At 38.4% G+C, this 15,969-nt stretch overlaps 1 protein-coding gene across 1 annotated transcript in view; it reads right to left on the bottom strand.

Annotated features, from left to right (window-relative positions):
• The window catches only part of LOC104618780 (A disintegrin and metalloproteinase with thrombospondin motifs 6-like), a gene marked incomplete at its 5' end in the record, with an annotated part of 30,824 nt that extends 17,440 nt beyond the window's left edge, over positions 1-13,384 (bottom strand). Inside the window, 3 exons of the mRNA XM_010284462.1 lie at positions 1,667-1,796; positions 11,359-11,497; positions 13,221-13,384. Of these exons, the coding sequence (XP_010282764.1) occupies positions 1,667-1,796; positions 11,359-11,497; positions 13,221-13,384 (433 nt within the window). The remainder of the gene's footprint in view (positions 1-1,666; positions 1,797-11,358; positions 11,498-13,220) is intronic.
• Positions 13,385-15,969: the final 2,585 nt, after the last annotated feature.

The raw sequence follows: 15,969 nt of genomic DNA, 5'->3' as shown, positions 1-15,969 counted from the left end.
GATTACTTTGTGACGCTGCAGAGATTAAAGCAGCTGTTAATCTGGCTGTAAAGTTATATTAATTTTTTTCTACTGATGAATGGTTAATGCAGCTCAATTCACTGGAAATATCTCGCAAAGGATGAAGGTGAAGTCTAATATTCTATCACATGCTGCCAATATGCCAAAAATGTCCGGCATATAATTCACTGTGGATGTTCCTGGAGGTATGCTTGAAGCTGCTTCATAAGATTTGTCATTTTCTGAAGCCTCTGTCAAAAAGAATTGCTGCTATCCTGTCTTGTATTACAGAATATGTAATATATTCTAATATGAACCTAGATCAATGCAGAGATGCAAACAAATATGCCATATTCTGCCATTATTTTCCCAGTGAAAGACAATTAATTTGTGATTATTCACCACCAAACTTATGCTTTTACCACAGTAGGGAGAACTAGAAGCTCTTCACAGCTTTTAGGAGGCTGAAGTGTTAATTGTTAGTTGGTACTAAGATTTGCTCAAGTGCATTCTCAGGTACCTTTTATGTTTTACTGTATCTCACATGACAGTACTGTTCATAGGATCCAGAGAGAGTTACCGATATCTTTTCTTGAAATCTGGAACTTTAGGAGTTACTCATTGTAATAACAAACAAAATACTGTGAACAAACACAGTCTTTGCTGCTGTTCAGGAGCCTCAAGTATAACATAACTGGCATTCAGTTAGAAGGAGTTCAATATCTACTCTTAATCAGTATTAACGATTTTCATGCCCATTCTAATAGAATTAGCTACAGATTATCATGAAATTTAAACTAACCAGAGCTCATGAATCAATAAACTGTTGTATTATTTGTCTCAAAATGTAAGAAGGAGCTGTTGTGCATATGCTGAAATTATTTTCTAGTGCAAAATAACACAGCTGTTTCTAAACAGTTTTTGTATTAAGATTAAGCTACGCTATAGGTCCTTACCAAATTTCATTTTTAAACAAATGAGCTGCTGTGTTTTTAATTATCTTTTCAACATGTAGCATACAGCTACTTTAAAAATAAAACTAAATAGACTTAACCAAGTATGTACCTAATCCTAAAGGCACGTAGCATTACTGTACAACACTGAGCATCCTGGAGAGAAAGGTTGTTTGACAAAACTATTATCAGTAAATGATTTGGTCTACTAAGCGGTTTCTATGTTTACCATTTCTCATCTGAACACTTTAACCCAAATTTTAACATACTATACTTAAAAATATGGCAAACATTTAGTATGCAATGTAAATATCTATGGGAAAGTTAGTCTCCCCTCACCTCAAGATTCTTCTGTCATTATTGCCTTAAGAATGGTCCCCAGTTCTTTTCTGAGCATTATTCACCACACCTGATGCTTCCATCATAAGAAACTGCTTTGCTAGTATCTTTTTACTTACAATGTCTGAGTTGCTTTGCATAGTTTAAACACCACCGTTGCTCAGTCAAATCAGGCTTTCTCTAGGTCAAAGTATGTATTTTCCACAACTGATTCCAGAAGAACAAGAAACCATAACCAAAAAAACCCAACAAATATCTAGCCTAATGCTAGATCAGAATTTTATACCACCTTTGATCAAATGGATTTGTTATATATTACAAAGACATTTCTATCTATGCAAAACAGATGTCCGTCTTAGTGATTAATGACTTACTCAGGTGGGCAAGGCTCAGTGTTGCAGGCTCTCTGGTTTTCTGGAGGCTTACTATCAGGGTCACAGTAATTGTTTTGTATAATGGAGTTGTCATCCAGCCTTTTACACACCACCTCTTGTTTCTGCATACCTTGGGATGAAATTAAACACTATTAATTAATCATTCTTGCTCTTCAACTTGTTAAGTGTATTTCACCTATTGATTGTTAATCCTACTATCCACACTTTAATTGTCTGAATGCTCCATGTGTGTGAATTCCGATTGACTGAATGCCCCCTGACCACACAAAATCTTTCATTTTCCTTCAATTTTAGGCCACCTCACTGAGAGAGGATTTTAAATTGCTCTTGTTTTCTAAAACAAAGGAAATATATTTATAGATTTACTAACAGATTGTTTTTATTTGTATATTGCACAAAATCCATTTACTGTCTACTCTCTTCTCCTAGTAAAAGACACTTCAATTTCCAAACAAAACATCACCAAATAGAATGTGGTAGACACTGAACACCCACTAATAACATGGGATTTTCTTTCATCAAACATTTGTAGTCCTTTTGCTCATTTTAAACTAGCTAAACAACTTACCTTGCAATTGTTTCATTTGTTATTCATTACGGACAAGAATCAAATCTCCTACTTTGGTTCCTAAAATGAGACCTATATGGAATTTAGGTATTTAATTCGAATAGTGAGTCAAGCCTAGCCTTGAGATGCCTTAAGCTTGACCCACAAAGCATCTTGCTTGGCTAGGAACGGAAGTCTCCCAGTCTAAGCACAGAGGCATGTGAAATGTCTCTATGACATTATGTGCAAAGAACCTGGGGAAGACTGTAATCACCTTTTTCACAAGTCTTGAGGATGGCATGCAGTCCCCCATGAGGCTGCAGATCCAGAAGTAGTAGGTATGATCCCTTCTCAACCCTGAGGGGATCCCTACTTCCCATGAGCATAGACTAACTTCTGTGACTTAGTGATTATTTTAGCTAAGGTGGCAAGACTGTGGTTTCTAGTCTGTAGATTATTTCTAGTTTTTATTCAGTTACAGTCTGATGTTAAATGTCTAAACCATCTTGAGAGCAGCGATGAAAATCCATACCTGCCTGTGCTAGATGAATGTCTTATTTGCTGGTAACAGATTATGCCCCTTTCTTGTCTTCCTGCCATTGGCCCCATGAATCTTGCATCCCCAGTTGCACTGTGGCCCAGAATGCTTATTAAAAAAATCTCCCCTTCCCCTACCCCTCTTAGACACCTCAACTATTCTATGGCACACAGAGTACTCTTCTGGAGATGCACTCCCAGTTGAAATCTCTTCAGTCTGATATAGGGAATTGCTGTTTAATAACCAACATGGTATCCTGCAAAATATGGGCATTATCCCTTAATGTAAAAATATAGCCTTGTTAATTCAGATACTTTCAGGAAAACCCAGCTGTCTGGAACCTAAGCACATAAAAATGTTCCATGTGTGGCCTCAACTCAAATGTGCACGTTCCTGACAAGCAGGGTAGGAGTTAGATTCATCACTCAACATACTACTTCTTACAGGCTGCCTGTTTAGCAGATGAGAACTTTGTATCAACCCTCAAAATCACCTGCCTCCTCACCTTACCTCAAAATCCTTAACTATACTGAGACCAAAGATACCAAATGCTGAAGTCTTCACTCTACTGCAGTACCTAAATCCAGAGTCCCAGCTTTGCTGCTGGGATATCTCCTTTTTGATTACAGCTACACATAACCTTCCCAAAGTAGGCACTTTAAATCAGGTTGTAAATCATTTGACAGTCTGACATCACAAGTTATCCATAAACATCACAATCTTTTTAAAGTAAGCTTTATTTATGAAAAAGACATTGATTAGTATGAGACATGTCTTACAGGTGAGCCAGGTAAACCAATCAGCTGCTTCCATTTGCTGTTCTTTCTACATGTATCTGGATGCCACAACATTAGGCAACAGTAGGTACCGCTAAACAGCACAGAAGGCTGCCAGACTGTTTTCCAAGTGTATCCTACATACACAAATCTACATGAACAAGCCAAAAAGACAATACCATTTCTGAAGAGTATTCAGCCTCCTTTTTTTTTTTGTTAATTTACAATTTATGTGCTTTACATGTTGGAAAAAAAACTTTGCACAACCCTTCTGTGCATCTGTGCTGGTTTTGGCTGGGAGAGTTCATTTTCTTCATAGAAGCTAGTATGAGGCTATGTTTTGGATTTTGGATGGAAATAATGTTGATAATAGACTGATGTTTTCAGTTGTTGCCAAGCAGTCAAGGACTGTCCAGCTTTCATGCTGGCCTGCCAGCGAGAAGGTGAGGGGTGCATGGGAAGCTGGGAGGGGACACAGCCGGGAACACATTTTATTCTTAAATTAAAATTGAAAGCATGTAAATGCTATATTTATTTTAAAAGCAATCCCCAAAAATTGTGGTTTGTGATTGCAACAGTTAATTATAAAGATGCCAATATTAATACGTAGTGAATCTTGCATCACTAAAACTAGTGCATGCTGGTTAATCCAGACATACTTTCTGAGCTCACTCATCAGATCACAATATTTTCATTACAGAGCCAAACTTACATTTTCCTTGATGAGGACAAGTAACTAGTGATAGGACGAGAGGAAATGGCCTCAAGTTGCGCCAGGGGAGGTTTAGATTGGATATTAGGAAAAATTTCTTTACTGAGAGAGTGGTCAAGCATTGGAACAGGCTGCCCAGGGAGGTGGTGGAGTCGCCATCTCTGGAAGTGTTCAAAAAATGTGTGGATGTGGTGCTTTGGGACATGGTTTAGTGGACATGGTGGTGTTGGGTTGACGGTTCGACTTGATGATTTTAGAGGTCTTTTCCAACCTTAACAATTCTGTGATTCGGTCATTCTGTGAAATCAAAACCAATGCTTAGGGTACCTGGTAAATTCCAGATAATAAATCATAGAATCATAGAAACTTTGGGTTGGAAGGGACCTTTAAAGGTCATCTAGTCCTACCCCCCTGCAATGAGCAGGGAAACCTTCAACTAGATCAGGTTGCTCCGAGCCCCATCCAACCTGACCTGGAATGTTTCCAACGATGGAGCATCTACCTCTCTAGGCAACCCATTCCAGTGTTTCACCACCTTCATTGTGAAAAATTTCTTCCTTATATCTAGTCGAAATCTGCCCTCTTTTAGTTTAAAACCATTACCCCTCATCCTATCGCAACAGGCCCTGCTAAGAAGTCTGTCCCCATCTTTCTTATAGGCCCCCTTTAAGTACTGGAAGGCTGCAGTCAGGTCTCCCTGGAGCCTTCTCTTCTCCAGGCTAAACAACCCCAACTCTCTCAGCCTGTCCTCATAGGAGAGGTGTTCCATCCCTCTGATCATTTTTGCGGCCCTCCTCTGGACCCGCTCCAACAGGTCCATGTCTCTCCTGTGCTGAGGGCTCCAGAGCTGGACGCAATACTCTACGTGGGGTCTCACCAGAATAATAGTAAATGCTCTCATTTTTTGCCATTTATTGCTAGAATTCTATTAAGCATTTAAGAAAATTAAAAAAAAAGGGGTATACACTTATTGGATTTTGTTTTTAATATATACAAAATTAAAAATACATAGAAGGACTTTTTTCCTGTGTTGGATTTTTTTAAACAATACTACCAGCAGTTCACTTTCTTATTAAGAATACTTATGGATCTGGACAAAGTCATATACTTACCTTTGGAAAGCTACAAGATATCATACAAGGAAAGACAGGCATGAGAGTGGATAAAATGCAATTCTGTGATCTCTAAGTGATATATATCACCCTTTTCTGTTGTCCTGGTTTTGGCTGGGATGGAGTTAACTTTCTTCCTGGTAGCTGGTATAGTGCTGTGTTTTGGAGTTGGTATGAGAATAATGTTGATAACACACTGAAGTTTTTAGTTGTTGCTAAGTAGTTGTAGTGCTTATACTAAGTCAAGAACTTTTCAGCTTCCCATGCTCTACCAGTGGGGAGGTACACAAGAAGCTGGGAGGGGGCACAGCCAGGACAGCTGACCCAAACTGGCCAAAGGGATATTCCATACCATATGACATCATGCTCAGTATATAAACTGTGGGGAGTTGGCCAAGGGGGGGTCACCATGGCTCGGGAACTGGGTATCGGTCAGCAGGTGGTGAGCAGTTGTACTGTGCATCACTTATTTTGTATATAATAATAATAATAATCATCATCATCATCATCATCTCACCCCACGAGTTTTACTTTTTTTTTTTCCGATTCTCCTCCCCATCCCACGGGGGAGGGCAGGGAGAGGAGTGAGTGAGCAGCTTCATGGTGCTTGGTTGCTGGCTGGGGTTAAACCACGACATCTATTTTAACACTTTCTTCTTCTCTTTCCAGCCTTCATTTTATTGTTTTATTACCTATTTCTATGTATTCTAGTTTCCCCTTTCTTAGATTTTTGTCTTTAAACAATTAAATAATCAAGTCCTTAAAAAAATCTTCTGTTTTTGTCATCAATTTTTTCTGAATTCCAGCAACCTGTTCATCCATCCATCCCTTCTATATTCCCTGTGTTCTTTCCTCTCCCACTCTTCTCTGTCTAGATGAACTAGCACTGTACATTCTGGTATTCTCTGGCATTGATTTCCTGTAGTCTTGTCCAAGCCTGCCACCAGCTATAAAGACCTATATAAGATAGTAACAAACTTTCCTTCCAAAAATTCTTGACTCGGAGTAGAACAGTTATCAGTGAACTTTCAGGAAAGGGATTTAATATGGAGAATACATGTAGCTCAGTTTTAAATAATGTTCCCAGAGAGGAAAGACTAGCTCAGAGAGTATAAATTAGTATTTTCAAGAAAAGTTTTTCAATATAGAAAATACTGGTTCTAGTATACAAAAAGAAAAGCTGCAATTCTGGATTTCCAAGCCTAAGAACAGATACTGAGAGACAGATGTTAAAAATGAATGAAATCATATACTCATCCTGCATATAAGTACATGAATCCAGGAAAAGTTGTTACCAGGCAAGCTCTTTTAACTACCTGGTAAATCTGAAGAACCTATTTTTAGAAAAATCTCAAGAAAATACCCAAATAAAACTCAGATTTTGGAGACGTGGTTTCTGCTAAATTCACTCTACAGGATATGATCCTCACTTGCAGAGCAACTATGGAATATTTTCTTCTTTTCTCCTTTAACATGAATGACACTACTAAATACACAAGGAGTTGAATGCGCTATTAGCAAGTTTGCTGATGATACTAAACCGGGAAGTGCTGTTGACTCTCTTGAGGGACAAGAGGCCTTGCAGAGGGATCTAGATAGATTGGAGCACTAGGCAATCATCAATGGCATGAAATTTAACAAGAACAAATGCCAGACACAAGTATAAATTGGGAGAGGAGTGGCTGGAGAGCAGCCCTGCAGAAAGGGATCTGGGGGTGCTGGTCAATGGTAGGCTCAATATGAGTCAGCTGTGTGCCCTGGCAGCCAAGAGGGCAAACCGCATCCTGGGGTGCATCAAACACAGTATAACCAGCCGGTCAAGAGAGGTGATTATCCCGCTGTATTCAGCATTGGTGTGGCCTCACCTTGACTACTGTGTGCAGTTCTGGGCCCCACAATTTAAGAAGGATGTTCAGGTCCTTGAATGCGTCCAGAGGAGGGCAACAAAGCTTGTGAAAGGGCTGGAAGGCAAGTCCCATGAGGAGCGGCTAAGGACTCTGGGGTTCTCTAGTTTGGAGAAAAGGAGGCTGAGGGGCGACCTCATTGCTCTCTACAGCTTCCTGAGGAGGGAAAGCGGAGAGGGAGGTGCTGATCTCTTCTCCCTGGTATCCACTGACAGGACGTGTGGGAATGGTTCAAAGCTGCATCAGGAGAGGATGGAGGGACTCCATAAGAGGGACTGGACATTAGGAAGTATTTCTTTACCACGAGGGTGGTCAAACACTGGAACAGGATTCCTGGAGAGGTGGTAGATGTCCCGTGCCTGTCAGTGTTTAAGTGGCATTTAGATAATGCCCTTAAGATGCTTTAATGGACTAGATGATTGTTGTAGGTCTCTTCCAACTGAACTATTCTATTCTATCACTCACTAAAGAAGGACTAACTTCCTTCTGGTTTTTAAATGCAATCTAAAGATGTAACTGTTTGTTTCACAAACTTTATCCCCTAGACTCTTCTGTGAAGAATAATGTCTACTGTGGAAAGAGTCCATTGATTTGAGGTGCCCAGCTGAGTTTTCAGAATACTTCACTTTACACACACTTGATGAACTTCATTGCATGCTTCAGAGCTCAGACATTTCAGAGACGTACCCAGATAACAATGAACTGATAATTAGCAAGTAAGACTGTGACGTACGCTTTGAGTTGCTCAGTATCACATGCGAACCACACAAGGGAGGCAGGAATGGAATCCAACGCTCTCGCACCACACTGAGCTGTCATAAGCAGGAAACCCTCCTCCTTCTTATCATACCATTTACAGCATGCTCTTCCTATTCTGCAAAACTGAGACAGGCCCTGAACAGAGGTTCCATTTTAAAAGTTAAAGTGCTTTTACTGTTCAGATGTGACTCATCAGCACAGCAGAGATGAATGTAAGATAGAAGTCCAGTGGAAAAGACAGCACATTACCACCTAATAAAGACTGTAGGTTGCTCTTAGCTTGCTCCTTGGCTCCTGACTGCTCCAGTTATCCCTCTCCAAGACAAGGCCTATAGACAGCTCTAGGAATTGCTGAATGTAGTGGATTGCTCTCAAAAGGCTATGAAGAAGAGATTGCACAAAGTTCAGACACTTCTGCAATATACAATACTCCAAAATTATTTAAACTTTGCACTGCCAAAATGCTGCTCTAGCCTTTGTGCTCTACTTCATGACATTCAATGCATATCCTCAAGTTCATATCACTCTGGTGGGCTGTACGCAGTTCTCATTTTTTCTATTTTAGACACTTTGAATTAAAAAATATACACCAAGTAATAACTATGTTTTAAGACTCACAGACTTGGTCAAATGCTATGTAATGCAGATACAGTCATGATTTAGAGAACTAGACCTAAATAGTGTGGAGTGGATATGAGCTAGTCTGGGACACAGCCTCAGGATCAGAGAATGGTCCCTGCTCAACTGGTCCCTGTTTCACAGAACAGCCACAACCACAGAAAACAATTTAAGATTTCATAGTCATCCTTAATTCTGTCATTTCCTGGTGTCTAAATACTCGCAAATTTGATGTTCTTTTAAGACAGCTTTTTAAGTGTAACATACACCTAGACAAAAAGACAACATTAGAATACAGACATGTTCAGAGATGGACAGAAGTTAAATGTGTTGATTACAATTTAGATTTGTCTACAGCTTTGATATAAAGCCTATGCTTTGATATAAAAGTATATTTGGCTCTACATCATCTAGAGCTTCCCTGATGGGAATATCATATGATCAAACCTTGATCAGTCCATGTACTACAGGTGTGCTACACCAACTACAATGAGAGGCAGGAAAATGTTGATGCCTTTAACCTGCTTACAGTCTGTCCAAAGTCACTACATAATATTTTTAACCTCATAAATAAAAAATAATTTCCATACTAATATTCCTCACAGATGTTCATTGCCCTTTTTTTACTTTCAGTGAGAAATCCTTTAACTGTTGAATATTTTGTTAACCTTTGATGCAGAGCAAAATTTATCTTCTTAGAAGAGAAAGTTCAAGACAGAGTTCAAGTAAATAGATTTCCAGTAATGGACTTCATAATGAAGCCTATAGAAATAAACAAAGCCATGCAGTGGTTTCATTTCTGAGATTGCTCAACACTTCATATTTATATTAGACAGCTTTTCCAGTTACGGTCTCTGTCTCTACAGTCCTTGTCTCCCTTTCTTTTTCCCTGACTCAGCTCCTTTTTAGAATTGTGTTTTCTTTTGGCATATGGCAAAAGGTGCTTCATAAACTGTGGGGAATAGCAGGTACTCATATGGAGAAAGCAGATACATTTTTTAACATGAATCATAGCTAAATGAAATTTATTCCCTGAGCGCAGACCTCAGTGAAAATAAGTGACCACAGTATATCCTCATACTAAGCTGAAAGGAGAGAAAAGTGCCTGGTTTAGCCACCATAAGCTACTGAAGAAAATCTTTCCCTCACCCCCAAAGGTTCAAATGAATAATAAATGTATGCAGTTATGATGGATTCACAAATCTTCCCTTAGAAGTTAATTAATTATGTCAAAATGTTCTTATTAGATAAGTGCCAACTCCTTCAGAGACAATTATTTTTTCTGTTGCATACTTTCCAATCTGTGAAGTGACAATGACCTGCATGACAGAAGATCCATGGCTAAAATCTTGTCTCTGCCTAAATCAATGGGAGTTTTCCCATGACTTCAAGAAGATCATTACCTCATTGCCATCATAAAAATAGGACTTGGCAGTACTTGGAACTGTCTTTTGTTATGAGATTTTTTTAAATGTTCCTTTTCCTCCCAGACTCACCATTGTTAAAATAGTAGTTAAAAAAGCAATCTGTCACTCATTTGATTACAAGAATCCAACAAATGAACAATAAAAATATTGGAGAAAGTTGAAACCTTCCTCTATTTTATTTCAAGACTTTCTCTAGCTGCACAGAATAGAATTTGTGCTGTAATTTGTATCTTATATATGGCTAAGCAAACTGCTGTATTTAAACAGCAAACAACTAGTAACAGCCACAGCAGGATCCAGCAGAAAGATGAGTCAAGATGATTCTAAACATGAATACTTCCAGTAGCCATAAAAAAAGGTAAAGAACAAATATTTGGTCCAAAGGTTCTTTAAAAAAATACAGTGTCTTCCTCTTGCTATGAGCAGTGCACAGTGCAGTAGAAAACTGAAATTCTGAGGCAGATTTAAAGTGCTCTCCCATATTTTCTGAAATTGAGGTATGTTGGGGAGACGATGCATTCAGTCTCCAGAGAGAAGAAAGATACTGTTCACACAGCACTTCTACTCACCGGTCCATGCAGCAGCAATGGTGTTGGCTTTGAAGGAAGCCAACTGTCCTGCTCTCCCAGCCAGAGGTAAAGAATTGCATTGGTGGCCACTAGAGGGAGGATTAGGAATATAGTAAATTGTGGGCAAAAGGCACCCATGATGAATCATATGGGACAACCTACAAATCCCCCACCACTGCCAATAGGCAACAATTCTCAGATACTGCTATGGGCTGGGAAGTATAACTGAGTTGTTGTTATCTGCTACAGGGGAGCTGCTAGTGTGTATCCTAAACTTTGGTGGCTGGAGGATAGGAGGACTGACTAGGATCTCGTGAAGCATACCTACAAACACACAAAGACACATCCCTTTATTTACAGTTGCCTTATTTGCCTTCTGTTTTTTAATCTCCTTAAAACTTCTGATGTCCTTTATCAAGAAAGCTCCTGTGAAAAGCAAACAACCCAGCTTCAATAGAATCGCAGAAGAAGCATCAGCAGGCAGAGACACACTGTGCCAAGGTACACTGTATTTAGCAAAAAGATCTGAACATATTGAATGTACTTGAAAACAACAAAATCCGTTGTGATAAAATAAATGTTCTTTCACTAAATTAAGGTTTGAGGCATGTCTGAAAGAAATGTTTTCAATTAGTTACCTACATAATTATGTAGTAAACTGTATCTTGCAATTCAGTTTACCCTGAAGCTTGACTGCCTGGTGTCTTACCTCCAGCACAAGTGGCAGAACATTCTGACCAAGGCAGATGATTCCATGCAAAGCCAACTTCATTGTCTCCACTGCCAGTGCGAGAGATGGGAACACTGAATTTATACCTTATACCCAAATTTGGTTCCTGTAGCAGAATCTGTAGTTGAAAACAACTCGTTATACCATTAAAACAGGCAAGCAGAGAGCAACTACAATGATATTTAATCTAGGTATGTGCTATGTCCTGTGGAAGGGAAAAAAGTAATAAAGGAAGCCATAGTAGTTCTTTTAGGTATTCCCAAAAGAATCTGGGCTAACTTTTAAAACATATATAAAAGTATTATTGTCTAAGGTGAGCTTTGTCTATTTTTCCCTTGACACAACTTTATAACTTCTGTAAGTTATTTATTCTTGACATCATTATTCTAAAAAGCCAGTTTTCATAAAATTAATGTCTTAATGGAAGTTAATTTGGTAGTTGACTAATTACGTGAGGTCAAAGTTGGTTAAGGACATTACTGTGCAAACATGCAGCAGTCCTCACTGAAATCTTGTGAGGAGCTACTCACATAGCAATTATGAACCTAGCTCTGCCCTTGCTTACACTTCTCGTGACTATGATAATAGCAATAATAGTAACAGCAACAGACTGTTGCTGAGGTCATTGCTTTCCCCTAATGCAATAGCCAACAGCATTAGCTTGGTGGAATCACACCTGTGGTTCCTTTAAAGGAATATCAAAACTCACTGCAGCTATATCACTGCAAGTGATACAGATGGAAGTTCAACAGTCACTATGAGCTTTTGGCTACCTTCACTGTTGAACTGCAGTTCCACATACCACCTGTCCAACGCTAGTCTTTGATTCTCTACCTAACTTTTTCTTTCTGTCACTAATAATATATATCATTGCTAAGATGCAGCAATCTGACACATCTTAGAGCTATTTCTCATCTCCTTCTACCTTCCATGATATTTTGCAGAGGCATATATGCCTATCTCCATGGGACAAAAGAGCAAAGAACTGCTCAGAAAGTCAGTCAGTCAGTGGCACTGACTGAATGAGAAAAGGCACTATTAATCATTGTGTAACTCATTCTATATGGAGTCTAGCTTATCCACAGCTACATCAGAAAAAAGCAGGATTTGGGTGTTTGAAAATGGCACCTAAAATGTGAATATCCAGGCAACTATCATTCTATACACAAAAATATCCTGTCTGGCTCAAGCAATCCCTGAACTGCAAATCTGGCATCTGATAGAATATATCACCCTGTTCTTATACTCCTCCCCAACACAGTAGAGCAACAGTAGGCTCACTATTGCCTACCATCAGAGACAGGGCATCAGGACCCTGGTCACATCTTCTGTTACATTCTTATATTTTGTACAATTTATTCAGAGCAATGTATGTCAGAGCAACATACTTTAATACAGTCAAATCATTATTTTCTTGCTGTGGTAAAAGGATACTTCACACTCAGGCCAGGCTTAAAACCACTGACATCTACAGAACTGTCAGGAACTGTCATGCTATAACTTAACACTTCCATGTATCAGCAGTATGCAGAGATACATTATACACCCCATTTACAATTTCTGCTACCATTATTCTGAAGCACATTTAACACAGATGGGGTGTTTTCTGTGAGATTTCCTGGGGCTCTTCTGACTTTATCCCTTTTCCATCACAATATTTGCCTGTCAGTTTTGAAAGATAAGCAAGCTGTGTTAAAAAGTTATGTCCCAGCTAGTCCCAGCTAGGCAAGCTGTATACTCTTTGTAAACACAACCTATTTTGATTTCATTCATGGCCTTGTCTTTCCTAAGAACATAAATATATATTTCAAATTTCAGAAATATATTAATTATAACTTTACCATGACTATGAGATTTTCTGAAGTAGGGCCTAGTGCTTCCAAAGACTCTGGCTCATCTGTTGGCCTCTTGTAATGGAAAGCTGTTCCAGCAACACCAAACTTTCTTGGCCAGTCAATAGTCCAGGCACCATTAATATAGTAGTCATCCTCTTCAGATTTTAAAGCTTAAAAAAAAAAACAAGCCACCTAAAAATTGGAAGCAGCATTTATAATGGAGAAGCCATTGCAAATTAAACTACTAATCTGTTAGAAGTATGTGAGCTTCACCACAACATCACTGTTTTTTCAAGCAATATAAAACCTTTTCTTTAGCCCTGGTTCAAAATATCCCTCATGCAGTTTGACAATATTGCCTCTTCAATAATCTTCAATGCGCAGGTATACTTTGCAGATTTCAACATGCAGGTGCTATATGGAACAAAACAGAATACCTCATGCAACTTGCAATATATCTTCGACTTTAGAACTGAGCCCATGTGCAATGTATGCTGTTCTACTTAAGATATATGTAGGTCTCAAATGTATAATAAATTATCAATCTAATGTTTAGATTAAGATGTTGGGGCATGGGACAGGTATCTCAGATAATGTACAGAGGAAAAAAAGGAACACTGAGTCTGACATATGGTCCCAATCAGCTCTTGCTTTGTTGTCTTTGTCCACTGGTGGTTTTTTCTGTCTTAAAGCATAAATCCAAGATATTTCTACTACAAAACCAAATACTAGCTATTTAATGTGCCAAGATGCTTTATTATACCTAATTTACAGCCTTAAACCATAAAAGTACTGTAGACAAAGCATAAATTTCTTAGCTAACCAACCAAGCAGATATTATTTAGGGACTTATATTTGATTTTTTATCAATAATATTAGATTAAGTTTCTAAACAAGAAACTGACTTTGTACCTTAATGTGAACATTCTGTTAATTAGACATTGACTTCTTGACTTAAGGTGAAGATTACCGAGTTATTCAGCATTCATATTTGCATACATATTTTAACATAATAAACTCATTTTTAATTACTATAGTGCTTGTACAGTTCTTTTTAGGGAGCTAACTAGAAGCCTTTCTTTCCCCATAAACTGGTGAACCTAAAATAGTGATCTAGTTCACACTCACAGTACAAAACATCCCAACACAAAATGAAATGGCCCCTGTGACTTATTAAAATTATCTTTTATTAGGATATAATGGCAGCTTTGAAAGTTCAAAACACAAGGAACTAGTGAAGGAGAGGAATCCCCCATTTGTGTTAACCAGGACTTCTGTAGCATGAAGCAAGGCAGTGAGGAGAGAGCCTGAAACACAGGAAACCCCTTGAAATTGTGACAAACACATTAAAAAAGTATTTATGTACTACTTTACAGTTTTAGACCTGTGGCCAGATTAAAAACCAAAGAAGTTGCCTATATTTTTTATTTAAGCCCCAAAATTGACATTTTTCATTCGTTTTATACAGATGGTGTTGATCTAAATGGTTTTCCAGATCACTTTCCTCTGCTTATAAATTAGAGGAATAACAAACTTAATTGTAGTAGCTAACAATATCTTCTTTATTCTGGTTTTCAGCTACCCACGGAATCAGAAACACAATATGAATCTGTGTATTAAATATATGACAGTAATATTGGTGTAGATTTCAATGTTACAAAGTGCTCTTTTGACAATATGATTCTTAGCAGAAAATGACCATGATCGGATGCATTGTATGCCTCTCCCACCACCTCTGTTTGAAATGTTAATATAGGATATATGAGCAACCTTACCCACAGTATATTTTGACATAGGGGAGGGGCCAGGGGGAGCGTGATGCTGAAAGAATAATAAGCACTCTATTGCTGTAGTAGTGGTGGTGGTATTCCTGCAGAATGGAGGGAGATTGATAATATGCTGAATTACAGGAGGGTGGGAACAGGCAGAAAGAAAAGTAGGCATCCAACAGTAAAAGGTACCATTATTACCAATATAATCAATTTAAGAATTAATGTACCTAGGAGAGTAATTGCCCTTCAAACTCACACTTACAGGCATCATATGCAAATCAGGGTACAGAGACTTTCAGAAATGCATGTTGTCATGAGTTTGACAAAGCCAGATTTGTACGCATCAGTATTAAAAAAACAGAAAGCAAATTTAACACAGTCTTTAAAGAAAGGAATGATAACCTGGGAATTTGAATTTAATTCTGTGCTTTACCACAAGCTTCCTGAATGATCTCAATTAAGCACCTAGTTTTTCTCCACCTCGTTTTCCTTATCTATAAAACAGAGATGGCATTAAGTACCTACAACACAGCAACAGAGAAACACTGTGGAATACATACATTAAATTGCCTTAAGATAAGGAGACAGTATTGTTAGCATTTGAGTAACCATGGCTGTTGATGAATAATAATTTCAAGAATAAAATGGTGTTTTAAAACAGTACAACTCCCCAAGATCAGAGACTTCCCCAGGTGGAAGACACTACCTCAGAGTGGGACAGCATATCATTTGAGCGTTCCTCATTCACTTCAGCTCAAGTCTGACATTAGAATTATAGTGAAGTTGACCTGATTTTGCACCAAGTGGACAAGGAGGAATCGCATGATGTATTTCAATAGCTCAGGACAATTGCTGCAACTGTCTGACCACAACCTAATATTAACAACTACCATTCCCTCTGCTGCTTCTACTATGTGTATGGTTTGACCAAACCAGAAAATGTACCTTCAAATCACATCATAAACTCTAACTTAATAACAGTC

This window comes from Phaethon lepturus, unplaced genomic scaffold (genome assembly GCF_000687285.1).
Source record: "Phaethon lepturus isolate BGI_N335 unplaced genomic scaffold, ASM68728v1 scaffold8583, whole genome shotgun sequence".
Classification (NCBI taxonomy): Eukaryota; Metazoa; Chordata; class Aves; order Phaethontiformes; family Phaethontidae; genus Phaethon; species Phaethon lepturus.
Note: the sequence above shows the minus strand (reverse complement) of the source record. Positions and strands in the feature narration are given on the sequence as shown.